Source organism: Hippopotamus amphibius, chromosome 8 (assembly GCF_030028045.1).
Source record: "Hippopotamus amphibius kiboko isolate mHipAmp2 chromosome 8, mHipAmp2.hap2, whole genome shotgun sequence".
Classification (NCBI taxonomy): domain Eukaryota; kingdom Metazoa; phylum Chordata; class Mammalia; order Artiodactyla; family Hippopotamidae; genus Hippopotamus; species Hippopotamus amphibius.
The window spans coordinates 4112794-4139583 of record NC_080193.1 but is presented as its reverse complement, the minus strand read 5'-3'; the positions used below and the strand labels follow the sequence as shown (position 1 = coordinate 4139583).

At 51.0% G+C, this 26790-nt stretch overlaps 1 protein-coding gene and 1 long non-coding RNA gene across 3 annotated transcripts; one reads left to right on the top strand and one right to left on the bottom strand.

The window, feature by feature from the left end:
• Positions 1–4809: 4809 nt before the first annotated feature.
• Positions 4810–8377, top strand: LOC130859028 (uncharacterized). Its single transcript, XR_009055152.1, has 3 exons — positions 4810–6359; positions 6632–6678; positions 7325–8377. It is a non-coding gene; the product is annotated as an uncharacterized LOC130859028 (long non-coding RNA).
• Positions 8378–9328: 951 nt separating this feature from the next.
• LOC130859026 (SEC14-like protein 3) lies at positions 9329–26490 on the bottom strand. Of its 2 annotated transcripts, none has more exons than XM_057746254.1 (12): positions 26367–26490; positions 18463–18538; positions 18155–18198; positions 17956–18015; positions 16762–16950; positions 15523–15618; positions 14810–14870; positions 13544–13627; positions 11849–11955; positions 11320–11459; positions 11049–11218; positions 9329–10215 (listed from the first exon to the last, which is right to left on the bottom strand). In XM_057746254.1, exons 1-12 carry the CDS (start codon positions 26448–26450, stop codon positions 10094–10096), a joined length of 1233 nt encoding a protein of 410 aa, XP_057602237.1. In that variant the 5' UTR covers positions 26451–26490; the 3' UTR covers positions 9329–10093. The 2 variants fall into 2 exon arrangements, with proteins under 2 accessions (XP_057602237.1, XP_057602238.1); XM_057746255.1 differs by lacking the exon at positions 26367–26490 and adding an exon at positions 19477–19616.
• Positions 26491–26790: the final 300 nt, after the last annotated feature.

The window sequence follows — 26790 nt, the reverse complement described above, 5'->3', positions numbered from 1 at the left end:
TGGGCCAATGTAAGGAGGCTTGTGGGGGGTGGGCAATGTTTCTTCTCATTATGGCTGTCCTCAGGGGGCTTCTGCAGGTTGCTCCGGTCTTGCTTCTCAGTAAGGTCTGGGCAATGGGTCTCCCTGGGGGTCTGGGGTGGTAGGTGGGGGCCCTCCTCCTACCCTCCCCACCCCTGAGCTGAGCTGAGCCCCCCTCTGCCAGCTGTGCACCTGGTGATCCCCTGTGAGGATAACCGCCAGCCTAGGCCACTGCAGGAGCTGGACTTGGTATCCTGGGGATACTGGGAGGAGAGGACTTCCTTCCTGATGGCCTGTGAGTCACTCTGTCGGATGCCCTCCAACACTTGGCCCCATCTTCCAATGCCCGCTGACCCGGGAGTCCCTTGCTGCCTCCCCCACTGAGAGCCCAGGACACCAGGGCCCTGGGTCACTTCTTCCTCCTCCCTGACTATGTCTGGGGAGCCTTTCAGCCTTGTCCCAGGCTGAGCAGGAACCTCCCAGAGTCCAGAGTCCTACTTCTTAAGGTTTGAGCTCAGAGGTAGGGCCCCCACCCCCACCCCCGTGCACCCCTGGCCTCTAGGGCAGAGCCTGGCATGCTGTAGATGCTCAGCAAACACTACACAACTGCCTTAAATTCTCTTTTAAAGAACACTCCAACTCCTTTCTGGTCCTTGGTCTGCCCTAAGCGCCTTGGGTCAAGATAATCCTTAGAGGCAGCATGGTAAGGTGGTCAGGAGCCCAAATGGTAAAAAGAATTAACTGGAGACCATGCAGGGATGAGTCTGCTTTCACACAGGCCAGCTGCTCACACAGACACAAAGCAGTTACTGGTAGGGACGGGGTAAAGGTAAACTTAGCTTTTACTTTAATACCACTGCTATCATCTGAATCTTTCCATATGACAACTCCAATCTTTAAATAGTTCTGGACGAGCCCTTTGCTGGGAGTTTGAATCTAAGTTCTGCAGCTGATAGCTGCATGTAACCATGGGCAGATGGTAGCAGGACTTCCCAGCCTCAGTTTCCACATCTGTAAAATAGAGGCAGTCATGCAGTTCACATGGGGGTATGTGGAATAGCCCCTAATGGCAGCTAGGAGATGCTCAGTGCTGGTCAAGCTTATCTGCGCGTTTCCCTTCGGTCCTCCCATGCCCATTCCCTCCCCCTAAGGGAACTTGCTCAGGGCTTCCCCTCCAGTCTGACTGAGGGGACCCACTGGACCCCCTCGACCTGTGATGCCTCTTCGTTGGCAGCCCCCCAGCCCAGGCTGCTCCTTGGGTGGCAGGCCAACAGCTCGGCTGCAGCCGGCTCATTGTGGGCCCTGCCTGGCCCCCTGAAGAACCCCTCTAAGGAGTCCTTAGCCCTCAACACACAGCTCCTGCCGGTGGTCCTCCAGGTACTGCATGGTGTCTTGGCCTGGTGTATATGGAGGAGATGGAGAGTGAACCCCTGAGGGCTGCCTAAGGAGGGCAGAAAGTGGGCTGTGTGTACCATCCTTTACCTGGCCTCAGTCTTCCACCCCTGGTGGGATTAGTGTGCACCCATTTGGTAGATGAGGCTGCGGTAGAGAACCAAAGTTCTCTCTGAGCCTCCATCATGCCATCTGCAAAATGGGCATAACACTTACAGGACCATTCAGGAAAGAATGGGGGACTTCTGTGGTGGCACAGTAGTTAAGAATCCGCATGCCAATGCAGAGACACAGGTTTGATCCCTGGTCTGGGAAGATCCCACATGCCGCGGAGCAACTAAGCCCGTGTGCCACAACGACTGAGCTTGCATGCTACAACTACTGAAGCCCGTCTGCCTAGAGCCCATGCTTCACCACAAGAGAAGCCACTGCAATGAGAAGCCCATGCACCGCAATGAAGAGTAGCCCTGGCTTGCCACAACTAGAGAAAGCCCGTGCATAGCAGTGAAGACATAACGCAGCAAAAAAAAAAAAAAAAAAAGAATGGAATAACGGCTGTGATCTACCAGGCATGCAGTAGATGCTTGTTAGAGCATGGGCATGACTACATACTAGGAATAACCCTCTTCCCTCAGGTGCCTCCCTCACCACCTCCCTATGTGGAAAGCTTGTGGCTGACCCTAGAAGCCCTTACCCCCTTACCCAGCCAGTGCTAAACTGGGCCATGAAGTTCTATGTGGATGAGGGTGTAAGCCCAGAGCCAGTACCTGAACTGCTCCCAGGGGATATACAGGGGGGGTCTGTGGGGCTTTGAGGAGATGGGGGCAGAGAGCTCATCCTTATCCTGGGGTCTTGCTTAGCTGGGCCACTGGCGTAATCATATGTAGACGTCTGTCTTTTGCACTTGGTCGTTGGTAAGCAACCTTTTTTGGTGCCTGGCCTGAACTTGCTGGGGTCTGAAGCTGCCCACCTGGGCTGTGAGAAGCTTGGCAGAGGACAGGCTGTCCTCAGGCGGGGGCAGGCTGTCGAGTGGTTGCAGGGGCCTTAGGGTCTTGTCACTCGTGGCTGACTTCGTAACTTCTGCCCTTTGCTCAGGCTAAACACCTGTGTCCCCAGACTCTAGGCATGGGGTGGACCTTCTTTAACGTGGCCGTAGGCAACAAGAAGGTCCCACAGAGTAAGCTTCTCTGAGGCTCCCCAGGTAATTTGTGCCAGCCAGTCTCTGAAGTGATGGTCCCTCGGGCCTCCGTGTCTGTCCCCCGGGTGCCTTTCAATAGGCCCCAGTTCTGGCCCTGGGTCCTGGCAGAATAATGAGACGTTGCAGTTCGACGTGGCGGCCTTCATGCTCAACGATGACGTGGAAGAGGATGAGGTGAGGGCGATGCCCTAGGCCCAGCTGGAGGTCTGGGGATTCTCTTCCTGTTACTCTGCTTCCCTTCTCAGGGCTATTTTGGGTAGAGTTGGGGGTCAGCCCAGGAAAGGAGTACTGGGTCCCCTGATAGGTTTTCCAGATTTAGCAAATAAAAATTTAGGCGTTCCAGTTAAACATGAATTTCAGATAAACAGTGAATTTCTTAGTTTAAATATGTCCCCTATATTACATGGGATATATTTATAGTAAATTTTTAAAGAATTATCTGAGCATCCTGAATTATCTGACAACCCTGACCCCTGAGAATGGCAGTGGGATAGGCATTGAGCTGGGACTTGGAACCCACAGCCCTGGATTCAGCTGAACTCTGACCAAAAGGCAAGGCCCTTGGGGTCTCGCATTTCCATGTGCAGGATCAAGTCTGGGAACAAGCCTGGCCCAAGGATCGCACAGGGGGGCTGGGAAGGCACACTCACCCTGGAGAGATTTTGATAGATGTGATTAGGGATAGAGGAACCTGGGCACTGTGGCCTCTGTCTCAATGGATGCTGGTGGCGTGGGGCAACTTGAAGCTTTCTTTCTTTACAGTAAGATACTGCCATCACGGAAGATACAGATGCACAAAGGACAACTAACGCTGCTTGGAGATTATCCCAAGATGGCACTAGAATTTCCTGTCTGTATGTCATTTTATAAGAGTCATACTCTACACCGACTTTTTGCTTCCTTTTAAAAGCTGCTCTCAGTGTTACCTGTTAAATCATATGCAGAACGGAAAATGAAAATCCTGAAACCCTGAGAATCGCCCATCCTTAGGCATATGCTAAGTTAGTGTTTGATAAAATAGGGCTGCATGTGCCACGACAGAATCTGTTTTCCTCCCATTGAATATTCCATCTCTGCACAGGAGAATACTTTTTTTTTTTTTTTTGGCCATGCTGTGTGCCTTGCAGGATCTTAGTTCCCCGACCAGGGATTGAACCCGTGCCCTCTGCAGTGGAAGTGTGGCGTTCTAACCACTGGACAACCAGGGAATTCCCAGAAGAATACATTTTTGTATTCTCCTATGAATGTTAACAGCTACGTAGAACCCCACTGTCTGGTCAAGCTGTAACTTAACCAGGGCCCCACGGCAGAAACTACCCAAGGGTTCCAATCTGCCCCTGTTCTAAACCAGGGTTGCAGTGAGGAAATGCCCATGGGTAAGGGAAAATCAAGAGCAGAATTTGCTCTCCAAGGACCTCTTATGGGCTGGGGCTGTGATAGTCACAGGCTGACCTGGCTTCTCCCTGCAGTGCCCAGTTGGATAAATGAGGCATAACGTAGTTCAACACAGGTGGTTGTGCTGGGGGCCATGGGAGCCCAGGAGGAGCCCTCTCACTTGGGGCTGGGGTCCTAGGTTCTTCCTTAGTCCTTTTTTCCAGGTATATGTCATCTGCTGGGTGAGCATCTGAAGTTGGAAGAGACCCTTTGAGCCTGGCTGGAAATCTTGTTTTTACACCACCACCTCCTACAGGTGAGTACTTCCTGTTTCAAGCTGTGGGACCGTGGGAAAACTCCTCCCCATTTCTCTGAAATGAAAGTGTTGGCTGCCATAATGTGCAGAGCTTGGGTTCTGGAAGCCAGGTAATTGGGAGAGATGAAAGGCCTCAGCTTGCTCCGCACCAGATGCTTCACCCACATCATGGGAAGTCTTTATCCTGGAAATGTAGGTGGCCTCTCCTTGGTACTGGGAAGCCAGGAAAAGGAAGGTCTAGAGAGGGCAACTCACTGTCCAGTGTCACATGGCTAATATGGCCATTCTGGGGTTGGGATTTGGGGCAGGCCCTCTCCCCGGGGCAGGCTGTGGTCCTCCTGCGCTCTTGACTGGGCATGTCTTTCTGTCTGGACTATTGGCAGCTGGCAGCTGATAAGTGGGGAAGCTCAGTGTGTAACTGCTGTGACTTTGTAAGAGGGTAAGGGGGACGGGACCAAGAGAGAGGGCTGCTGGGGCTTTTGTTTTGTGTGAGTGGATGAGTGTCACTGAATCTACCATGGGTGTGGGCTCTGGGCTGGGGGTGGACTCTGGATGCTGAGTCAGGGGGTGGGGGGTCATAAAAAGATCATGGCTTGGGTGGGGTAAGCTGTGGGCTGGCCTGTGACCTGCAGCTGCCTCTTCTGTCCTATGGGTGCTTTGAGGGGAAAGCTCACCTGTGAAGGTGCACTGATAGCTTCTTCCCCTGCCTGCTTTACCAAGCAGGTATAATAAGCAAACACATAACCACCCTAGAAAATCCAGATATTTCATAAAGATATTTTCCTACAATTCAAATCATTATTAACTAACATCTTGATATACATATATAACAAAAGCCACCGGATATAGCTACACTAATACAATGGTCCAATTTTTGTAATACGCTGTAACATGCTTCTATAAGGGTCTACAGGATGCTCCGTTGGTCAAATACCTCTCTTATATTTATGATGGTATAATAATCCGTGGACTGAAGGGAGGTATTAGAATTGAACCAGTACCATATGAATGGGTATTTGTGTCCTTCAGTCATTTTCTCTTAAATCCTGATAGGCGACACCTCACTGCCCCCAGCCCCCATTTAGCAGATGAACACACACCTACTTAGGGTCATAAACCAGCTCTGAGCCTCTGCCAGGGGCCGAGAGGGGACGAAGATCCTGGGGCTGACAGCTACCCCTTTACAGAGTTGCGGAGAGAAGGGGACACCTATGTTGTGATTGCAGGGCCCCTTAAAGTCTAGAAGCCTCCCATGTCATGGTTTAAAGGTAGGTGCAGGGCTGGAAGGCAGCCTAGACCCTGAAAGGACTGGTCCCCCCACCACCATCCAGGTTCACAGACACTTGTTGTTGGTCTTGTCCCCTCTGCCCTGTCCTGTCCCCATCTTCCTTGCCTGCTCCTGGCTTTTCTTCCAACCTTGATGAGTAACTGTGGGCTCAGGGTCACTTCTAGATGCCCCGCACGGCCTGCCTGACATCACCAGGCAGCCCTGTGGTGCTCCCCTGCCCCGTCCTCTCCAGCCTCCTGTTAAGACGCTGCAGGACTTGCTGGTGGTGGTCCTGGCTGTCAGCTGCGTCACTCTGCTGCTGGTCCTGCTCCTGCTGACCCTGAGGATGGTATTGGAGGCCTCCCAGCTGAGCTGACTTCTAGGCTGGCTGGGGAACATGCTGAGGTGGGTCAGGGCCAGGCCGGACACCGAGGAGAGGCAGCCGGTGGCCAGGGCAATGGAGAGACCATCTGAGGAGGAGACTGATGGAGGGTCCCAGACAACCACTGAGGAAAGCGGGGAGGCAAGGGGCTCTTCAGGAGACCACTAAATCACCCTTTATATCCACAGAATAAAGCTTTCTACTTCTCTAGTGCTCTGGTCTTGCCTTAACACCCTCTGGCACTTGTGTGTATTGGTACCACGTGTTGGGAACAAAGCTGACCTGAACTGTGTGATGTGAAAGTGAATTCTCTGGAGAAGCTGTGGCAGCACTGGGTTCCTGGAGAAGAAGATGGGGTCTGGTGCCTAATTAGCAGCAGCCCAGAAGGTTGCCCTGGCCGGGGGTCTGCACGGTAAGTGGCCCAGACTTTCGGCAGCAAAATTCGACCCCCCTCTTTTAAGGGAAACAGCCTGCAGTCACCATCATTGCTTCCAAGGGCAGCTGAGGCCTCTCCTTTTCCGTCTCTTCCCTGGCCTTTCTGGGCTGTGGAAACCGAACTTCCCTTCGCACACAGTGGGGAGCCTGTGGGCCTCGATCTTCCTGCCTTTATACTGCTTGCTGACTGCTGCTGGAATGGGGGGGGCCCATCGGCCAAGGCTAAGTGGGGTCTCCTTTCCTTTCTAGGACACCTCCTGCACACTCAGAACTGGAGCAAAGGATCTTGCCCCTGGGTGAGGCTAGAGACCTGGAGGCTGGGAGCAGGAGGGCTGCTTCCCACCGACTGTGGCTACAGAGTGGGAGTGGGTTTGCTGTGTCTGAGCATCAGCGGATACTGAGGGGTAGTTTCTGGCTCTTGGCTCCAGCCCTAGCCTAGGCTCTCTGCACGTTCCCTGCCTGCTGGTAGCAAGTCCCTGCTCTGTTCAAAATGGGGTCTGTGAGCTGCAGCAGAGGAGTCTGGACAAACGCAGATAATCCAATAGCACTACTCACAGCAGCCTCAGCCTCAAGGGTGCAAAGGGTCCACCCCTTCATCCTCTGCCCCTGCTGCAGCCTGGGGATGGGGCCTTTCCCTCAGGGGGCAAGGGTGAGACCCCCTGTCCCTCCACACTGTATCCCCAATGCTGAGCCATTCTCCCCCATGACATCCTTGCTCCAACTACAGGCGCTGCCACCACCTTCCACGAGCATGAACCCATCCACCTCTTCTCTGCCTCCCATCCCATCCCTTATTTGCAGGGTGGCCAGATAAAAACATAGGATGCACACTTAAATTTTAGTTTCAGATAAACAATACTTTTTAAGTATGTCCCAAGTATTGCCTTTTTTCTTCTTCTAAATCTGACAACCCTTTCTTCTTTTCCTCCTTCTTATCCGCAGCCCCCGTCCGCAGCCCCCAGCTCAGAGAGTTGGCCGTCTTGTCCTGTTCTGACAAGTTGCTGCAGTAACGTGAATTAGTGGTGGGAGTGAGCAGGTGGGAGGAGGGGGGCTTTAGCTCCAGTCCTATTTCTGCCACCCATGAGCTGAAGGAAACAAGGCCAGTGCATTTTTGGAGCTGTTTTTCATTTATAAAATGTGTGCATTTGTGGAGCTGGACTAGCAGCTGCTGAACATTAGCTTGAATGGTCTCAGAGTCAGGACTCCTATTCTGCCCATGGGTGGGCTCACACCAGTGGGCTCGGCCCTCAGCTCATTCCCAAGGAAACTCAAGTCCTTGGTTCCCATCCAGCCACACATTCTCTCTGTAATTCAGCTCCTCCTGTCGAGAGATGTGTCCAGACCTGGGGCTCGGGCCAGCAGCTCCATGTCTCTGACTTGGAGCAGGAACATGCTGGGGCCCTGGTGTCTCCCCTAGTCACCCAGGGTTGTGGTGGGTGTCAAGGGTCACGCTTCTCGGAGGCCATATGAGCAGTGGACCGGATGCTGGGCTTTGAAGCACAAGCCCTGCCTGCTCTGCTGAGCAAAGTTTCCTTGGATGAGGATGAACTGCTTGATTAGCACTGTGGGTCTCCATTGTTCCAGCGGCATAACACGTCCTCTGCCCACAAACTGGGATTGGAGAGGGTGACGTCCAAGACCCTTCCCCTTGACAACCTAGAACAAACAACTCATTCCTTCTCTCCTTCTCTGTAAAAGTGGGGTCTTAGGAGGTGCTATTATGGGGCAATTAAGAGCAATGCCTTTGGAATTAAAAAAAAAACAAAACGTGTTTGTTAGCCATCTGCGTGTCTTCTTTGGGGAAATGTCTATTTAGGTCTTCTGCACATCTGTGGATTGGGTTATTTGCTTTTTTGGTATTAAGCTGCATGAGCTGCTTGTGTATTTTAGAGTGTAATCCTTTGTCAGTTGCTTCGTTGGCAAATATTTTCTCCCATTCTGAGGGCTGTCTTCCAGTCTTGTTTATGGTTTCTTTTGCTGTGCAAAAGTTTTTGTTTCATTAGGTCCCATTTGTTTATTTTTTGTTTTATTTCCATCATTCTAGGAGGTGGGTCAAAAAGGATCTTGCTTTGATTTATGTCATAGAGTGTTCTGCCTATGTTTTCCTCTAAGAGTTTTATAGTGTCTGGCCTTACATTTAGGTCTGTAATCCATTTTGAGTTTATTTTTGTGTATGGTGTTAGGAAGTGTTCTAATTTCATTCTTTTACATGTAGCTATCCAGTTTTCCCAGCACCACTTATTGAAGAGGCTTTTTTCCATTGTATATTCTTGCCTCCTTTGTCAAAGATAAGGTGCCCATATGTGCGTGGGTTTATCTCTGGGCTCTCTATTCTGTTCCATTGATCTATATTTCTGTTTTTGTGCCAGTACAGTGACAGGGCAAGAATAAAGATGCAGATGTAGAGAACAGACTTGAGGACACGGGGTGGGAGTGGGGGACAAAGGGGAAGCTGGGACGAAGTGAGAGAGTAGCACTGACATATATACACTACCAAATGTAAAATAGATAGCTTGTGGGAAGTTGCTGCATAACACAGGGAGGTCAACTTGATGATGGGTGATGACTTAGAGGGCTGGGTTAGGGAGTATGGGAGGAAGTCACAGGAGGGAGGGGATATGGGGATATATGTATAAATACAGCTGATTCACTTTGGTGTACCTCAAAAACTGGCACAACAGTGTAAAGCAATTATATTCCAATAAAGAGCTTAAAAAATAAAATAAAACAAAAACAAAACCAAAAACAAATGACAACAATCCTGGGTCTTGGATCTGCCACTTAAGAGCTGTACAATGTTGGGTGAGTGACTTCACCTCTCTGAGCCTAGTTTCCTTATGCATAGGTGGCCATGATACGTGGCCTCATGGCAGGCGTGAGAGTGAAATGAGCTAAACTCATAAAGCACTTGGCACTGTGTGTGGTACATAGAGAACACTCACCGAATGACAGCTGTGATTTTTTTTTTTTATTATCGCCAGTCAGCAGCTAGAGCCAAATGTGACTTCCATTGCTTCTAGGAATGTGCCTTTAATTGCTTGAAACATAAGCTGTGAGTTCCAAGGGAAGGCAGTAAGGGTGGGAGTGATGGGTTAGGGAAGCTGTGTGCCCTGAGTCAGACAATGCCTTCTGTAAGGCAGCTCCTACCCACCCTAGGGGGCAGCCACTGCCAGAAATCTGGGGGCTGGGTCACCTGGGTCTCCAAGACAGTCCTGTCTGAGGTGCTGAAATTTCCGCTAGTAGACTCCTTCTTATCTTTCATACCCATGAATCACTTGCTTCCTACCTCCATTCAACTTCACAAGTATATATTGAGCATCTACTATATAAGGAGTAGAAGTCAAAAGAATTTAGATACATCTCCAACCCAAATTGCTGATAATTCATGGGGAAGAAATTCAAGCACACAAATCCCTCAGGAGAAGTGAGGACAAAGGCTAGGACATTCATTTTCCTATTTCTTGGGTTTCAGGGACATCCCCCTCTTGTTTTTACCCTTGCTTCTTCCTCTTCTGCAACCTCGACACCCTCCAAAGCTGTGCCTCTCTTACCTTTCCTGATCTGACTGCGTATGCATTTTCCCAAGGCAGCCCTTTCTTTACTCATTAAAGTCACAGAGTCAAGAGGACTACCGAGCAATTTCTGGGAGGAGAGTAGGATATGTAGACAGAAAGCAGAGGGTCAGGGGTCTCTGGGAAGTGAGGGAGCTGTCTAGACAGGGGTGAGCTCCTTGTCGTATTTCTGCATGCCCTCATCTGGGAGCAGAACCTCCACCGTGAAGCTGACCTTTTTGGCGTGGACAAAGCTATAGGTGTTGTCGAAGCGCAGGACATCTGGGGGGACAGATAGAAAGATGGGTAGTTGGGCCCGGCTTCACATTCCTTGCGCCCTGCCCAGGCCGTGGGGGAGAACAGGCTGTGTTCCCACCTGTTGTGTTTGCCAGGCCGGGCCAAGCTCCCCCCACTCCTGTTCCCTTCCCCATGGGAACTGCCCATCCTGAGCAGGGCCTGTAAACAGACACTGACCTCCTCCTGGCACGTGACCAGCCTGGCTTTAGTTGCACCAACTGGCAATGAGAACAATGGCCACTGCTTCCCATTGTCTCCGCACCTGGACAGTCACACGACGGGTGTGCCCCGGGGGACAGCTGGGAATGTCAGAGGCCTCCCAGCCCCCTTAGATGAAGTGAGGTGCAGGTCGAGGCCCGTGCATGCCTTCTGCCTTCAAACAAGCACCCGCGGGGTAGGAGTTGTGACCTCTGCTTCACAGGTGAGCAAACCAAGGATCCAGATAGGTAAGACTTTTGCCCAGTGTTGTGCAGCTACCATAAGGCTGAGGTGGGACGCTGGTACCACACTCACCTGTGTGGCTCTGGACAAGTTAATTTACCTCTCAGAGCCCCGGTTTCCTGCTGGGGAAGGTCACCTGCCCTATTGTCCCTTGCCTGTGTCCTGTGTGCTCTCAAGCCCTCCTGGCTCTGGCCCTTGGCACACCATAGGTGATCTCAAGTGTGGACCGAATGAGCGACTGTATGGACAAATGGCACTGACCTAGACTGTATGTCCTTGGGTTGGGGCAGGGGCCCTACCTCTCTGTTCCTTCCTCTGAACCATGAGACAGGTGGCTCCAACATTCTAGAGATGGGGCCCAGCCAGGGCAGACTTACAGACGCCGGCTTCTGCGCAGGTGAGGCTCCCGTCCTCGGGCACCATGTGGGCGTTGTAGCGCTGGCTGGGCAGCACCTCCGTCATCTCCCCGGCCCGCTGTCGCTCCCCCATCTTGGTCTTCAGGAAAACCCCGAAGCCAATGTCTGCACCATCAGATAAGAACTGCCACCTGTGTTGGGGGAATGGGTAGGGGGACATGTTGCTGCTCAGTCTGAAGGATCCCCGAGGGGCTAGGGCCCAGCCAGGGGTGGTTGGTGGCCTGTTCCTAACCTGAGGACACAGCCTGGGAACAGGATCTCGTACTCCACCTGGTGCGAGGAGCCGCGGCTGATATGCACCGAGTGCTCGTACTTAGTCTTCACCTGGTCCCGCACGTACATGGACTTGGGGATCTCCCCACCATAGTTGATCTGTGGACACAGAGCAGCATGGACTTGCTCCCCTCTCCAGCCATAGCATCGTTCATGCTGTTTCTCCTGCCTGAGATGTCTCCCCATCTCCTGGAAGTATCCTGCTCATCCTGTCCTCCCCCACCCCCTGGGAAGCCTCCTGTGTCCCTCCAGCCTTGATCAGGGCCCCCTCTGGGAACTTCCCCTTCCAGCTCATCCCTTTGGGTCAAAATTTCCTCATTTCTCGTTTGCCTGCACAGCTTCTGAGAGCTCTGTTAGGGTGACGCTGGGACTAACTCAATACCTGGCTCACAGGGGTTTCTCCACAGACATTTGTGGAAGGAATGAGTGGGTGAGAAAGGAACCCAGCTCTATTCCTCTACCCTCCCCTGTTCTGGAGCTCTTCATACCTTAGTTAAGCATTTGGGGTTCCCATCTGGGTCTGTCAGGGTCCCCCCAAACTGGGCAGGCAGTTCCTCAGGACTGATGAGTTTTAGCAAACCTTCCTTCCAGTTGTCTGTGGACAGAGGGGTTGAAGGGTGACTACTGAGCATGGAGGGGACCCATCAGCTCCCGCCCCCCATTCCCACCAGGGGGACCTGAACCTGGGGAGAAGCCCTACAGGAGCTAGGCTGCCAAGGCTGATTCCCCAGCCCTCGGGGCCTCGGACTGTAGAAGGTATCTTCCAGCATTGTGTTGCTATGGAAACCTGTTTCCCCTGGCTGATGGGTTTGCACATTTTCGAGGGTCTCCCAGTCATGAGTAGTCAAGATTAGAGTCGTCTAATTGTCTCAAGGAGACTTTAAAGCCCAGTGTGGTCAAGGACCATGTCGGGGGCCACACTATATACAAGTGGCATACCCAAGTCAGACCTCTGGGTGGAAAAGGGACAGCCCTAGGTCTTTGAAAGGACCTCCCCCTCTCTGCTGCTTCGTCACCACAATCATAATGCCCATTACTGTTTTTCATTCCCTATGGAAAGCTCTGGATCCTCAGGTGTCACCATGGCCCCCGCCCTATAACCAATCCAAGTTGTCCCCTGCTGTGGCCACGAGAGATTCTTTGCTACCAGTGGGATGAGAGGAAAGACCACAATGGCTGGCACCCCAGGGCCAAATGCACAGAGCCCTGTGCACCACAAGTGGGGCAGAGGCCTGAACTTGCGTCTGGAGTGTGGCAGTTACCCACACTGCTACAGGATTTGGGGACTACCTTGTGATCTACCCAGGTCCCTACCCCAGTGGAACGAGGCAGAGGCAGAAACTCATGTATCAGGAAGGGAAAGAAAACAGGGATTTGTAAGATTCCCTTCCCCCTACCTCCACACCCCAGATCCTCAGATCTCTTGATTTAATGATCTGACAATTCTGCTTGCGAGAAGTTATCCTCCAAGCTCAGGGTCCCAGGTTGAGTTTAAGAACTGCTTATATTTCTCTTTTCTCTATTTTTCCCTTTCCCTATCATTAAAATTTTTTTTTCTGCTTACTTATAAAGGTAATACATATAATTCTAAGTTTGGAAAGTACAGAAATATAAAAAAGAAAATAAAAAACCGCCTGATTTCTTGCTAAACAAATCATTTTGTTGTATTTCCTTCTAGAAATATGTTTCTATTTTTACGAAAATAACACTCTACTATCCACACCACTTTATAAGTGACTTTTCTTTTACCTTAATGACATTTCCCACGACAGCAAATCATTTTTCACCAAACGCATTCACTGTCATTTACTTACCCAGCCCCTTCCTCCTCTGAATCACATCTCCTCTTCCTGCTCTTCGTCCCCATCCTCCTCAGCCCAAACTGCCTTTAGAAGGCCTGAGGTGATGAGTGTTGAAAAGAAACTGAGGCACATAGGCGAGAGGTTGATTAGCAACCCAATTGAAAACAAAACAAAGATGTGGAGGCCTTAGGCACCAAAGAGGTAAGGCAGCGAGTAAGATAGCAGTAACTGGATAGACTCTATAGTGTAAGACCCACTTCACCTTTGAGAAGGAGGAGCCTCTGACTCTAGGTGATGTGTGGATCTCTGGATGGGGTGATGGACCAAGCTTACTCCAAAGTTCATTCATAGAGTTCAGGGGATGGAGCTGGAACAACTTACTTCCCAACACTACAATTTTCCTGCGAGTGTCCTCGCTCAAGAAAGGCTTCATGAGGTTGTATCCCACAGGGAACAGTTTGGTGGCTGGAGAGATATAAGCAAGTATAATGGAGAAAAAATAATTCCATTGGGCCACTCTCTTCGTAACAGTCACAGCCAGCAACATGGAGGAATTATGAATTACCTTGGCAAGTTCCAATGCCCCGCACCTGACAAACCGGCCAACCAACTGGTCAAGTAAAACAACAAGCAGCCAACTGACCAACCAATCAATCATCCAATGTATCAAACAGCCAACAAACCAGCCAACAGATAACCAGTCAATTCACCTTCTTATCAACCCATCAGTCAGCCTACCAACCAACCAGCCAACCTACCAAATAGTCAAACAACCAATCAACATGTAAACCAGTCAATTAAACAGCCAGCTAATTGCCCAACCAACTGCCCTTTCCAGCCAGTCAACCATTCAAATAACCAACCAGCCAACCACTCAAACAACCAGCAGTCAACCATCCAAGATCCAGCCAAACAACAAACCAGCCAACCAACTAACCAATCTGCCAACCAGCCACTCACCCACACAGCCAATCAAAATGCTAAGCAGTTACTCAATCAGTCTCCCTAGCTAACAACTATCCAACCAGCCAACCAGATATCCAACCAACCACCAGGCAGTCAACTAGCTAGCTAACCAACTGGCCAGTCAAATAGACAACCAACTAAGCAATGAATCAATCAGTCAGCCATCAAACATATATCCATCTTTGCATCTGCCCACCCACCCAAACAACAACCACCCAAGTACCTACTGAGTTTCCACCTGGCCCTAGGTATGTGACGGATACAACAGAAGTGGAGAATTAGAGGCCCTACCTTTGAGGAGCAGACAACCCAAGGAAAACAGGATGAATACACACAAGACAACTGGAGGCCCCAGAAGGTAGTAGACAGGAAAGACCAGACTGGGCTGTACCAGCTGCCTGGGCCAGAGGCAGTTGGGGAGGGAGAGATCAACATGGGTGGGAGAGGTGAGGGGGGATTACTAGAAGAGCTGAGGTTGGAGCTGCCTCTTCTTGCAGTAAAACCAACCATAGATGTTACCATTTATGGAGCAGTTACTCTGTTCCAGGCAGTTTGAATGATTTGCATGCAGCCAAGCAACCAACCTGCCTCACTGCTACCCAGGGAGGAAGGGACTGTTATTGTCCCCAGGGTACAGATAAGGAACTGGAGGCCAGGGGAGTGAAGTCACCTGCCACACACCTTTCACAATGAGCATGAACTTCAGGGTCTCTGGGTAATTCTCTTCAAGGAGACCAAAGAACTGCGGAACCAAGAAAGAACCCATGAGAGCCCACACCTCTTCTTCTCCTACCCCCATCCCTTTGCAGCCTCCCCTCTGGAGGAGTCAGAGGGCTGTGGAGTGTTTCCCTTCTTTCCATCACCTCCATGGCCCTTGGAGGAAACCTCATCACAGACTATTGCAACCACACCCTAGTAACAATTACATAATAATCAATTTTAGAGTAAATGTCATAGCAACAGTAACATAGTAGTAATAATGACTACTGTTTACTCAGTGTTCACTATTTGCCAAGTACTGTGTACATACTTGACATAACAACTCACAGAAATACCCCTACATCCTTTTGAAGTGCAATCAGTATCCCCATTTTGTAGGTGAGTAAAATGAAGCATGAAGGGATAACGGGACTTGCCTGAGTCACAGAGCTAGGGATGATAGGGCTGGGAAGGGTTTGTCAGAAATTGGCCCCTGTGGTCTCAGTACAGTGTTGTCCCTGAGGCCTGTTCTGTGGGATCTTCCAGGGAACATATCTTTGGGTCTCGATCTGCAGTGATGGGGCCCAGGAAGGCCACCACCTTTTACCAGGTCATGGCTCTGAGTGAGGAGCAAGATCACGGCAGGCCAAGCTGGTGGTTAACGCAAGCAGGGGTGCCCAGGGGCCTCTCCTCACCTCCTGGTACACTTCCACGAGGGGTTTCCAGAAGTGCTTCAGCCCCAGGCCTTCACAGTCAAATATCATCACGATGGTCTCAATCTTCTTCCCCAGCTGCAAGGATGAGAGCAAGGATCAAGGTGCAGGCTCAGAACTTGGGAGATGGTGACCCCAGCACAAGACCGCTCAGGGCTTCTCCCAGCTTCCTACTCTGTCCTCAGAGGAATGAGTGCACAAAACAGTGAACGCATTTTCCACCCATCCATCCATCATCCCTCACCCATTCATCATCCATGCACCCATCCATCCATTTATTAGCTCACCCACCCACTCATCAATTCACCCATCCATCCCTTCATACTGCTGTTCACGCAACCACTCATCCCTCCATTTGTCCAACGAATATTTATTAAGCACCTATTTTGAGCCAGACACTGAAAGTACAGCATATAGCTCAGTAATCCACAGTTCTTGTCCTTAGAGAGTTCACAGTCTGGTTGGGGAGACTGAAAAGAAACCAGGTCGCCATGGTCCTGAGGTGACAGCTGTGACTAGACAGCACAGGAGCTGTGGGAACACACATTAACCCAGACGGGGGCCTCAGAGAAGTGACAGCTTGAGACCTGAAAGGTTGGGACTTCCCTGGTCGTCCAGTGGTTAAGACTCCGCGCTCCCATGGCAAGGGGCACAGGTTTGATCTTTGGTCAGGGAGCTAGATCCCGCATGTCACAACTAAGAGCCTGCGTGCTGTAACTAAGACCTCGTGCAGCCAAAATAAATAAATAGATAGATAGATAGATAGATAGATAGATAGATAGATAGACGATAGATAGATAGATAGATAGATAGATAAATATTAAAAAGAAAGGAAGGAAGGAAGGAAGGAAGGAAGGAAGGAAGGAAGGAAGGAAGGAAGGAAGGAAGATGATAGATATAGACAGGAGAGGTGTGTGTGTGTGGAGGGGTGGGGCGATCCCGACGGAGGAAGAGCAGGGACAAGGACTCAGAGGGAGTAACAGCAGCTAGCACTGCTGAGATACATGCCTTAGGCCCTGTGTGCCGGCCACAGACTAGTACTATCTAATTTAATCTTTCCAATTATTACTGTTGTCCCCGTTTTGTAGGTAAGGCAACAGGCTCAGAGAGGTGAGGTGACTTTCCAAGGCGGCGCAGCTGGGAAGCGGCAGAGCTGGTGTTTGACCCCAGAGCCCTCTGATGTGACAGCAGTGAGCACAGGTGTGTTCCTGGCAGGCTCACCCGCTCTGTCTGCAGGTCACACTCGTGCAGGATTCGCTCACAGTCCCTCATCTTGGTCTTGAGCAGGTCCTGCTTGGTGACTGAGAAGAGCAGGCCCTTGGGGTCAAGCGGCCCGATGATGTCATACCACACGGGGCAGCCGTCACGGTCATAGCCACACAGGCCCCCAGGCATGTACTTCTGGATCACCTGGGCACAGACGGACACACGAAACTTAGCATTACGCACCTCCCGGGGACACCCAGATCAGGCTGCTCTGGGTGGCCCGAGCCTACACACACCATGGTAGAAGCACGGTCCCTCCCCTGGAGGGCGGCCCTACTGTCCAGGTGAGAAAACTGAGGGGCTTGCAGGGGAGGGCCTTGCTCACAGCAGGTACATGGCAAAGGCAGGTCACAGCTGGACCTGCCTGAGGCCTCTGGGCTCCTCAGTTCTGCCCCCAGTGTCTCCCCTGTCCCTTTCCATGGAGGGGAGTTGGGCTTAGTGATGAAGAACATGGATTCTGAAGGTCACAGACCTGTTCAAAGACACTACTGTTTCCCTGCTGTGCACCCTTGAGCAAGTGATGCCACCTCTCTGAGTCCCATTCCACCTCCGCTGTTGGGGAAAGTCCTCAAGATCATGTTGGCAAAACACAGTGCCTGACTCAGAGCTTGTGCTCCACAAATAAAACTAGGACCGTTGCTTTACTAAGACGCCAGTGGTGGGACTGTTCTCCCCAGCTCCTTGCTGGGTTAAGTTTCTTTCCCATCTAGACAGGATGCTTTGAGCAAGGCCCTAGGGGTGAGGGCTCAGAGCCATGAGCTAATTGTGGTGGTGAAGAGCCTGGAGTTGGAGGACACACAGGCCTGAGCTCAAATCCCAGCTCCACCTTGGGGCTGCAGGACTTTGGGTGGGCTGCTTAACCATTGCTGGGCCTCAGTGCTCTCACGTGTACAATGGGGACAACGGTACCCACTTCACGGGGTTGTGTGAGGATTAAATGAGATCATGCAGATAAAGTCTTAAGTCAGGCCTGGACCTCATAAGCCCCCAGGAAATATTCATAATTATTACAGGAGAGGTGCCTGCATACCCGGGGGGTTCCACAGACCTCTCAGCTTGCTGCCCTCCACTCATGGTCCCCAGTGACCCAGAGGCTGCTCGGGTGGTAAGTCTATCAGAGACTGGGGGTGTGTGGGGGTGTTGGCTCACCTCGGGGGGCTGCCAGTCAAGGATGTGGTCAATGTCCATGGCCTTCCGGAACTCCATGTACTGAAAGGGAGATGAGTGGTAAGGCCCCACTGGGCTTCCAGCACCCCTGAGGAGAGGATGGAGGTAGGGACTGGGGCACGGATTGCCCCCCCTGCCCCAAAGCCCTCCACCAAATTTCCAGGGTGGGGACTGGTCTCACCTTGCGGAGCATGGCCTCTGATTTCTGCAGGTCAAAATTCCGAGCTGTGGGAAGATGGAAGGGAGGTGTGGGGTGGGAAAGAGTCTGCTTTGCAGTCTTCTTGTCCTGGTCCTGGGCAGTGGGAAGCTATGGAGGGCACTGGGGGCCTGGGTGAGACCTTCCTTTTCTGTACCCTGCCCTCTCCTGGACCTGAACATGTGAAGCAAGATGGTGTGGTTGGGACCTGAGAGCCATGGGTCCTTCTGGAGCTGCTGGGACCAGGCCCCTCTTTCTGCCCCCTCACCCTGACCTCCCACCTCTGTGCTCACCCCGGAGCCAGCGCAGGAGGAAATAGTCATCCGGATTGGGCAGGGCAGGCAACACATCCTGGACATTTTCTCGGAACTGGAAAGAGAGTTGTTGGTTGAAGAGGTTTTCACACTGAGCCTTGGCCCCAGTCTCAGTGACTGCTTTCATCTTCCCTCCTTCTTTTCCAGTGAAGCCTGGCCCACAGTGATGGAGATGGGTAGGCAGATGGATGGGTGGGTGAATGAAGGAAGGGTACATGGGTGAATAAACAGGATGGATGGATGGATGGATGGATGGATGGATGGATGGATGGATGGTTGGATGGTTGGATGGATGGATGGGAAAAAAAGGAAGAAGAAATCAATGAATGGTGGATGGACAGAAGGAGAAATGGGTGGGTGAGCAGAAGAGAGATTGGTGGGTGAATGGATAGAGAAGGGATAGGTGGACAGGTGGGTGGAGTGGGAGGATGGATGGAAGAAAAGATAAATGAGTGGGTGGGTGGGTAGACAGATTGGAGTGTGAATGTATTCTTAGTTCTTTTCATGTGTCAGCCCACCAAGGCTTTTTTTTTTCCATCCCATTCTCTACAAAAACAAGGTTCGTGATTATGCAACCTCTTCCCCATTGACCATGGGGACGACAACGCACCCTGCCCCGACTCTTAGCTCTTACAGACAGGTCATCTTTCAGGGTGCTGGGGAGGGAAGGGGACAGAGTCAGAGGGCAGACCATCAGCATCTTCAGCTCCCACCTAAGGGGAGGTAGGGAGGGACATGCTAGATAAAGGTCTCTGGGTCTGGCTCCTGGATGAGAAGTCAGGCTTGATCTGACACCTGCTCTACTGCCCAGAAGGGGTGCTATTCCCTCAACCCTTCCCCTAGACAGGGATGATGCCACTGAGCACTGTGAGACCTGACCCTGGGTGAGGTGACAGCAAAGACAATGTCAAGGACATGCTGAGCCAACAGAATGGGGCAGAGTTCCAGCCACCGCCCTCCCTCTGCCCCTCAGCGCTTTTCCCCGCCTCTCACCTTGGCCAGGGTCTCCGCCTGCTTGGGGGACAGGTCTCCCACTCGGCCGCTCATGGTGCTAGGTGACGCTGGAGGAGTGGGGTCTACTGCAGACAGAGGTCAAGCCTGGTCTGTGGCTCTGACCAAGCGGGGACTTTTGCCCCCATTCCTGGGCGTGGCTACAGGCACCTCCTCCTTGGCCAACTGTTGGGTTGCATGTTACATAATTGGGATTAAGTGAAGTCCCGTGCTTGGCTCTGGGATGCTTGCGGCGGGAGGGGCGGTGTGCAGGCATGTATGGGAGAGCGTGCCAGAGGTCCCCTGCCAGGTGGAGGAGGCTGGGAGGGAATGAGGCTGGCCTCCCATGGTGTGGAAGTCCAGGCTAAGTGCCTGTAGAACCCCTCTTGGTGCTCCCAAGTTTCCAGGGAAGGGGGTTTTGGGGGGGGCTGAGGACTGCTCCCTGCAGGCACCCCTTCTCTCCAACCCTCAGTCTCCCCATCTCTTATGGTTCTGCAAAGGTCACCCTCACCCAGTTCTGATGGCTGGGAGCCAGCGACTTAGTCTAATAAACAGTTCATTCACTTTGTCAGAGTGGGAGGTTCATGTCTTTTTGCAACAAATTTCCATATTCAAGAGGAGACAGGCTGGGTCAGAAAAATGGGACTCCTTGCTTGGTGTCCTTGCTAAAGGTTTTTTTTTTCCATAGGGCTGATGGTACTTTTCCTGTCTTTCAAATTCTATCCTGTGATGCTGGCCCTGCACCTTCAATACGGGGAAGGGCTGAGCTCTGCCAGCCTTGTTGCCCTCCCTTCTCATCACTGAGCTCATGGGGACACAGGGGCCTTGTCCAGGATTCCACGTCCCCTGGGTGCTAAGGGAGAGGTGGGGCATGTTGATGTCCTTGGGACGGTAAGGGTGCTTCTTGGGATTTTAAACATCTGATCAGTGAGGGGCGTCCACCACTTATGCCAGGTGATGAGGGAAGCCCAGAAGGTTCCCTTGTCCTTTGATTGAGATATATAGACTGTCAAGGGTTGTACACATTTAAGGGATTATTCTCCAGCTGTCAGGAGCTCTGAGAGGGCAGAGGCCACACTGTCAATGACTGTGTATAAGGAAACCGGGAGCACATCTGCTTGAGACCACAGTACAGCCACATGGCCACATCTTCCAGGCCTTGAGGGGGTCCACATGGGCTGAAACTTTCCCCTGGTCTAGCCTCAGACCCAATAGCTGGGCTAGCCCAAGCCCTTCTTCCCAGGGCTCTCCCAGGTCTCCTATTCCCAGGGCATCCCGGGTCCCCACACCTGGGCTGTCTTGGGACCTCTTTAGGCTGATGTGGGTTAGCAGTGATACCTCCTTGCTCTGGCCCCTGATAGAGCTGGGTCCAGAAGAAGAAGGGGGGCCATCTCTGGCGATCTCCCTCCTTCCAGGGCGCCTGCCAAGTGCACTCACGAGAAGTTAGGTAACTCTCCACACCCCGGTCCTGCCCCACTTCACATTCCAGCCTCTTTCTGCAAAGCCCCCAGCTGCTACCCACACCCACTTCCTGCCAGGCGGGCAGCATGCAGAGATTGGGTTCCTCTGCTGCCCTCTCATTAGCCCCTAATCCTGCCCACTTCTCACCAGTCTCCTGTCTCGCCCTAATCCCTCTAACGTGAGGGGCCCCGGTTACCTGTGTGGACATCACAGGCTGGCAGGGAGGGCCAGGAGGAGGCGTTGGGGTCTTCCCAGGAGCTGTGAGCCTTCAGAAACACCCCCTAAGCACTCTTTCTAACCCAGACCACAAACAGACAGAGAGCACTTACTGTGTGCCCACAGCAACCTCCTCACCACCATCACCATCAATAGCACCATCTGATGGAACTTTCTGGGGTGACAGAAATATTCTGTATCTGGGCTGTGTCCTACTGGACATCACTGGTAGCCAGCTGTCACATGTGAAATGTGGTTAGTGAGACTGAGGAACCCAAGTTTTAAATAAATTAAATTTTGATTAATTTTATTTTAGATTGCCCCATGAGGCTTGTGGCTACCATATTAGCGCAGATCTACAGCGTTTACTGAAGTCTTATTACACACCAGGCCCCACCCTAACTGCATCACCTCATAGGACTTCCCTGGCCATCCAGTGGTTAAGACTCCGTGCTCCCAGTGCAGGGGGCACAGGTTCAATCCCTGGCTGGGGAACTAAGATCCCACAGGCCGCATGGGGAGGCCAAAAAGAAAAAAAGTACATCACCACATTTAAACCTCAGAGCCCGTGGGGGTGAGGGGAAGCTACCATTATCAAGCCCATTTTACAGACAAGCAAACTGAGGTAGAGAGAAGTATCTTATCCAGAGCTAAGCCCATGCAATTAACCACTCTGCTGTCACACTGGAGGCCATCCCACAGTCTCGGCTCTGGGAGCCCCCGCTCTAATCAGGGAGAGAACCTAGGTACAGAAATCACCCCAATGGGATGTAAGCAGCATTGAGCCAGACCTTGAAGAAAGGGAGTATGTTGATTAGTGCAGATTGCGGTAGAGGAAAAGGCATCCCAAGTGGCGGGGATAGCATGGGCCAAGGTGTGGAGTTGGGCAAGTGAGATGCACACGGAGGACAGAGCTGAGGATATTACGGTAAACAAGATGGATTGGGTCCCTGCCTGGAGGGAACTCACAGTCTCCTGTTTGTTGAGCATTTCCTCTGTGCTTAGAACATTACATCATTATCAAACCATTTGGAAACAGATGGGGATATCCCCATTTTACAGTCAAAGATATGAAAGGTCATGGAGATTAAGAAACTTTTCTGAAGTCACACAGCCAGGAAATAGGAAGCTAGGATTTGAACCCAAGCCTGTCTGACTCTGGAACTCATATCAGAGCCACTGCCCAGGTGAGCCTTCCCCCAGAGGGCTTAACGCTGTGTCAAGAACACAGTAACTGCTTGATAAAAGATCTAAATCATCATCAAGTGTGTTAGGAAGCCTGGATCCACCCACCCTGGGCTGCAGGGTATTTTGAGGCCAGGAGAGCTAGCATTTGGGATGCATTTTCCTTTCTTGAAACAAAGGCAAAGGAGAACCAGCCCCCACTCCCACCCACAGTACACATCTTCTCCAAGTCCTAGTTTGTCAAGCTCTCAGGGGACCATGGCAACAACCAGGACACAAACAACTGCAGGGCGATAGGGCCACCCACTCCACACCCTGGAACCCCCTTCTTCCAGGGGGTTGGTTACTAGGAAACATGAAATGCCATCCTACCAGAACCAGCTGGGTGAGTACAGAGGGGGCCCACGGGGTGTGGGAGCCTCACCATGAGGCAAGCAGGGGTGGGGTTCAGAGCATAGTGAGGTGAGGTGGGGGTGGTCTAAAAAGGAGAGATGAAAGGAGAATTGTGGGGGTGGGAGGTGGGGAAGGGGTGCCTTGCCAGAGTCCCAGTGGTGCTCTGGGTAGCACCCTGGGACAGTCTACTTTCCCTCTTTTACTCTTGGGCAGTTTCATCTCCTTTTGTCATTAAAGTGTGATATAATTCACATACCGTAAGTTCACCATTCTTTTTTTTTTTTTTTTTTTTAAGATCTAATAAGCACACATTTTCTTTGCTATCAGTTTTAATATTTGGTCAGTTCACCATTCTTAAAGTGTACAATTCAGTGATTTTTTTTTAGTATACTCACAAGGTTGTACAACCATTGTCTAATTGCAGAGCATTGTCATTAGCCCCACCGAAAACCGCTGCACCCTTTAGCAGTCATTCCCCATTTACTGCACCTCTGCTCCTGCCTCCGGCAACTACTAATCTACTTTCCATCTCTATAGATTTTCCTCTTCTGGGTATTTCATATACAGCAAATCATACAGTATGCGATCTTTTGTGAGTGGCTTCTTTAACTTAGCATAATGTATACAAGGTTCATCCATGTTGTAGCAGGTATCACTATGTCATTCCCTTTCATGGTTGAATAATATTCCTTTGCACAAACTTACCACATTTTGTTTTCCCACTCATCAGTTGATGGACATTTGGATTATTTCCACTTTTTTTGGCTATTATGAATAATGCTGCTATGCATATTTTTTGTACAAGTTTTTGGGAAGACAGGTTTTCACTTCTCTTGGGTGTATCTTTAGGAGTGGAGTTGCTGGCTTATATAGTAATTCTATGTTCAACCTTTTGAGAAACTGGCAAATTGTTTTCCACAGTGGCTGCATCATTTTATATAGCCCTAACAGCATGTGAGGGTTCCTTTTCTGTTTTTTTATTTTGCTATTATAGCCATCCCTAGTGGGTGTCAAGTGTTATCTCATTGTGGGCTTGGTTTGGTTTTGTTTCGCTTTTTGGCCCTGCCAGGCAGCACATGGGATCTTAGTTCCCCAACTGGGGATCGAACTCTCGCCCCTCTTCTGTGGAAGTGCAGAGTCTTAACCACTGAACCACCAGGGAAGTCCCTCATTGTGGTTTTGAATTGCTTTTCTCTAATGACTAAAGATCTTGAGCATCTCTTCATGTGCTTATTGGGAGAATAAGCACATTTCTTCTAGGGAGAAACATCTATTCAAATTTTTTAAATGTCTACCTAATTTTAAATTGGATTGTCTTTTTATTGTTGACCTATAAGAATTCTTTATGGGGACTTCCCTGGGGGCACAGTGGTTAAGAATCCGCCTGCCAGGGCTTCCTAGGTGGCGCAGTGGTTAAGAATCCGCCTGCCAATGCAGGAGACACGGGTTTGATCCCTGCTCCCGGAAGATCCCACATGCCATGGAGCAAGTAAGCCCATGCGCCACAACTATTGGGCCTGCGCTTTAGAGCCCGTGAGCGACAACTACTGAGCCCACTTGCTGCAACTGCTGAAGCCCACGCGCCTAGAGCCCGTGCTCCGCAACAAGAGAGGCCACGACAATGAGGAGCCCGCGCACTGCAACTAAAAGAAAGCCCGCGCACAGCAAAAAAGACCCAACACAGCCAATAAAATAAATAAATAAACAAATTTATAAAAAAAAAAGAATCCGCCTGCCAACGCAGGGGACACGGGTTCGAGCCCTGGTCCAGGAAAATCCCACATGCCGTGGAGCAGCTAAGCCCGTGAGCCACAACTACTGAAGCCCACGCTCCTAGAACCTGTGCTCTGCAACAAGAGAAGCCACAGCAATGAGAAATCCACATGCCGCAACGAAGAGTAACCCCTGCTCACCACAGAGAAAGCCAACGCGCAGCAACAAAGACCAAATACAGCCAAAAAGTCAATCTTTTTTTTAAAAAAAGTATTCTTTACATATCCTGGATTTTAATCCCTTATCAGATATATACTTTGAAAATATCTTCTTGCATTCTGCAGGTTGTCTTTTCACTTTCTTCAGTGTCCTGTGATACACAAAAGTTCTAAATTTTGATGAAGTTTGACTTATCTACTTTTTCTTTTATTGTTTATGCCTTTGGTGTCCTATCTAAGAAAGCATTGCCAAATCTAAGGTCGTGTAGATTTGAAACCTCACACCTGGTCTCAGATTGGCCGAAACAGCACAGCTCAGATCAGACTGGGACTTGAACTCAATCGCACCTCGGATGGAATTCAAACCCAGCCAAAACTCAGATTGGGACTCGAACCCACGGGCTGGGACTCGAACCCACGGGCTGGGACTCGAACCCACCTGTCTTTTAAATTGAAATCGCACACCTGGTCTTAGGACTTAATGAAGCTCAGGTTCTTCTTATCTCAGTGCAGAAGGAGTTCAGTGAGAGGTAAAGCCATAGGTAAGAAGTAGATTCATTGAGAGACATACACACTCCACACAGAGTGTGGGCCCTCTCAGAAGGTGAGAGGCCCTGGGAGATAAACATTCCAAGGACAGAAAGGCTTGAGAGTGGCCCCAAAATATGTGGTGGTTAGTTGTCATGGGCTGGGTAATTTCATAGGCTAATGAGTGGGAGGATCATTCTGACGATTTTGGAAAGGGGGCGGAGACTTCCAGGAATTGGGCCACCACCCACTTTTTGGCCTTTGATGGTGGGCCTGGGAACGGTGACGGGTGCCTGTGGGCGTGTCGTTTAGCCTATGCTAATATATTACAATGAGCATATAATGAGGCTCAAGGTTTCCTGGAAGTCAGACCTCCTGCCCTCTTGGGCCTAGTCAGTTCTAACCAGTTTATGTTGTTTATCCACAATGGCCACATCATTCTTTTAAAGGTTGTGCCCCGCTCCCTTCCTTCCTGTTTCAGATTTACCTCCATGTTTTCTTCTGAGAGGTGTTAACAGTATTAGCTTGTACATGTAGGTCTTTGGGGATTTTTTGAACTTTTGTTTTCTTTTGTGGTAAAATATGCCTAACATAAAACTTGCCTTTTTTTTTTTTTTTTTTAAACTTGCCTTTTTTGAGAGTTCGGTTCAGTGGCATTAAGTACATTTACACTGTTGTGCAACCATCACCAGCATCCACCCCCAGAATTTCTTCATCTTCCCAAACTGAAACTCTGTAGCCGCGAAACAGTACCTTTCTCCTTTCCCCCTCCCCCCAAGCCCATGGTGTCACCAGCAAAGCCTATGAACAACTCTCCGGAATAAAAATAGAATCTGCGTAATAAAGTCTAACCTTCGTTTTCCTTTTCCTCTGTGCTGAGTCTAGTCTCCCTCGCTCACCGGGGGCCGCGTGCAGAGGCCACGCACCCCCGCCCTTCACGTCAGAGCTCCTGGTTCAACATGGCGGCGCGGATGGCGGCGCGGAGGCCTCGGCTCGGCGGGCCGTGTGCAGAAGCGCGGCAGGCGACACTCATTCAAGATGGCGGCAGCGGGCCGTGTGCAGAGACGCTGCGCCCGGCACTGCGATCCGAAGCCCGCGTGTGACGACCCCGCCCCCTCCCGGCTGAGGAGAGCCCTGTGAAGCAGCCCCACTGAGGGTCTCCTGGGGAAGCGTGTGTACCCGAGAGCGAGCTCGCACCTCCTCTGCATTCTTTTGACCAGCGAATAAAGCTTTCCTTTGCTTCTGAACCCAACTCAGTCTCATTCTTTTGCCTCAAATGACACCAGGTAGAGGGGCCCTTTTTGGGGCCCGACTGGAAAGGGTCTGTGACACTCGCAACCACTGTCCTACTTTCTGTCTCTATGAATTTGACCACTCCAGGCACGCCTTGTACGAAGAATCATACATGTGTCCATTTGTGTCTGGCTTACTTTGCTTAGTTTCATATCTGAAGGTTCATTCCTGTTGCAGCACATGTCAGAACTTCCTGCCACTACAGACGGGCCCCAACCAGCCTGGGCCTGGTGAGCTTGGCTTCTTGGGCGTGGACCCAGGCTGCATTCATGAGCAGAATGCTGAAGGGCCCTGTTCCTGCTTCCTCGAG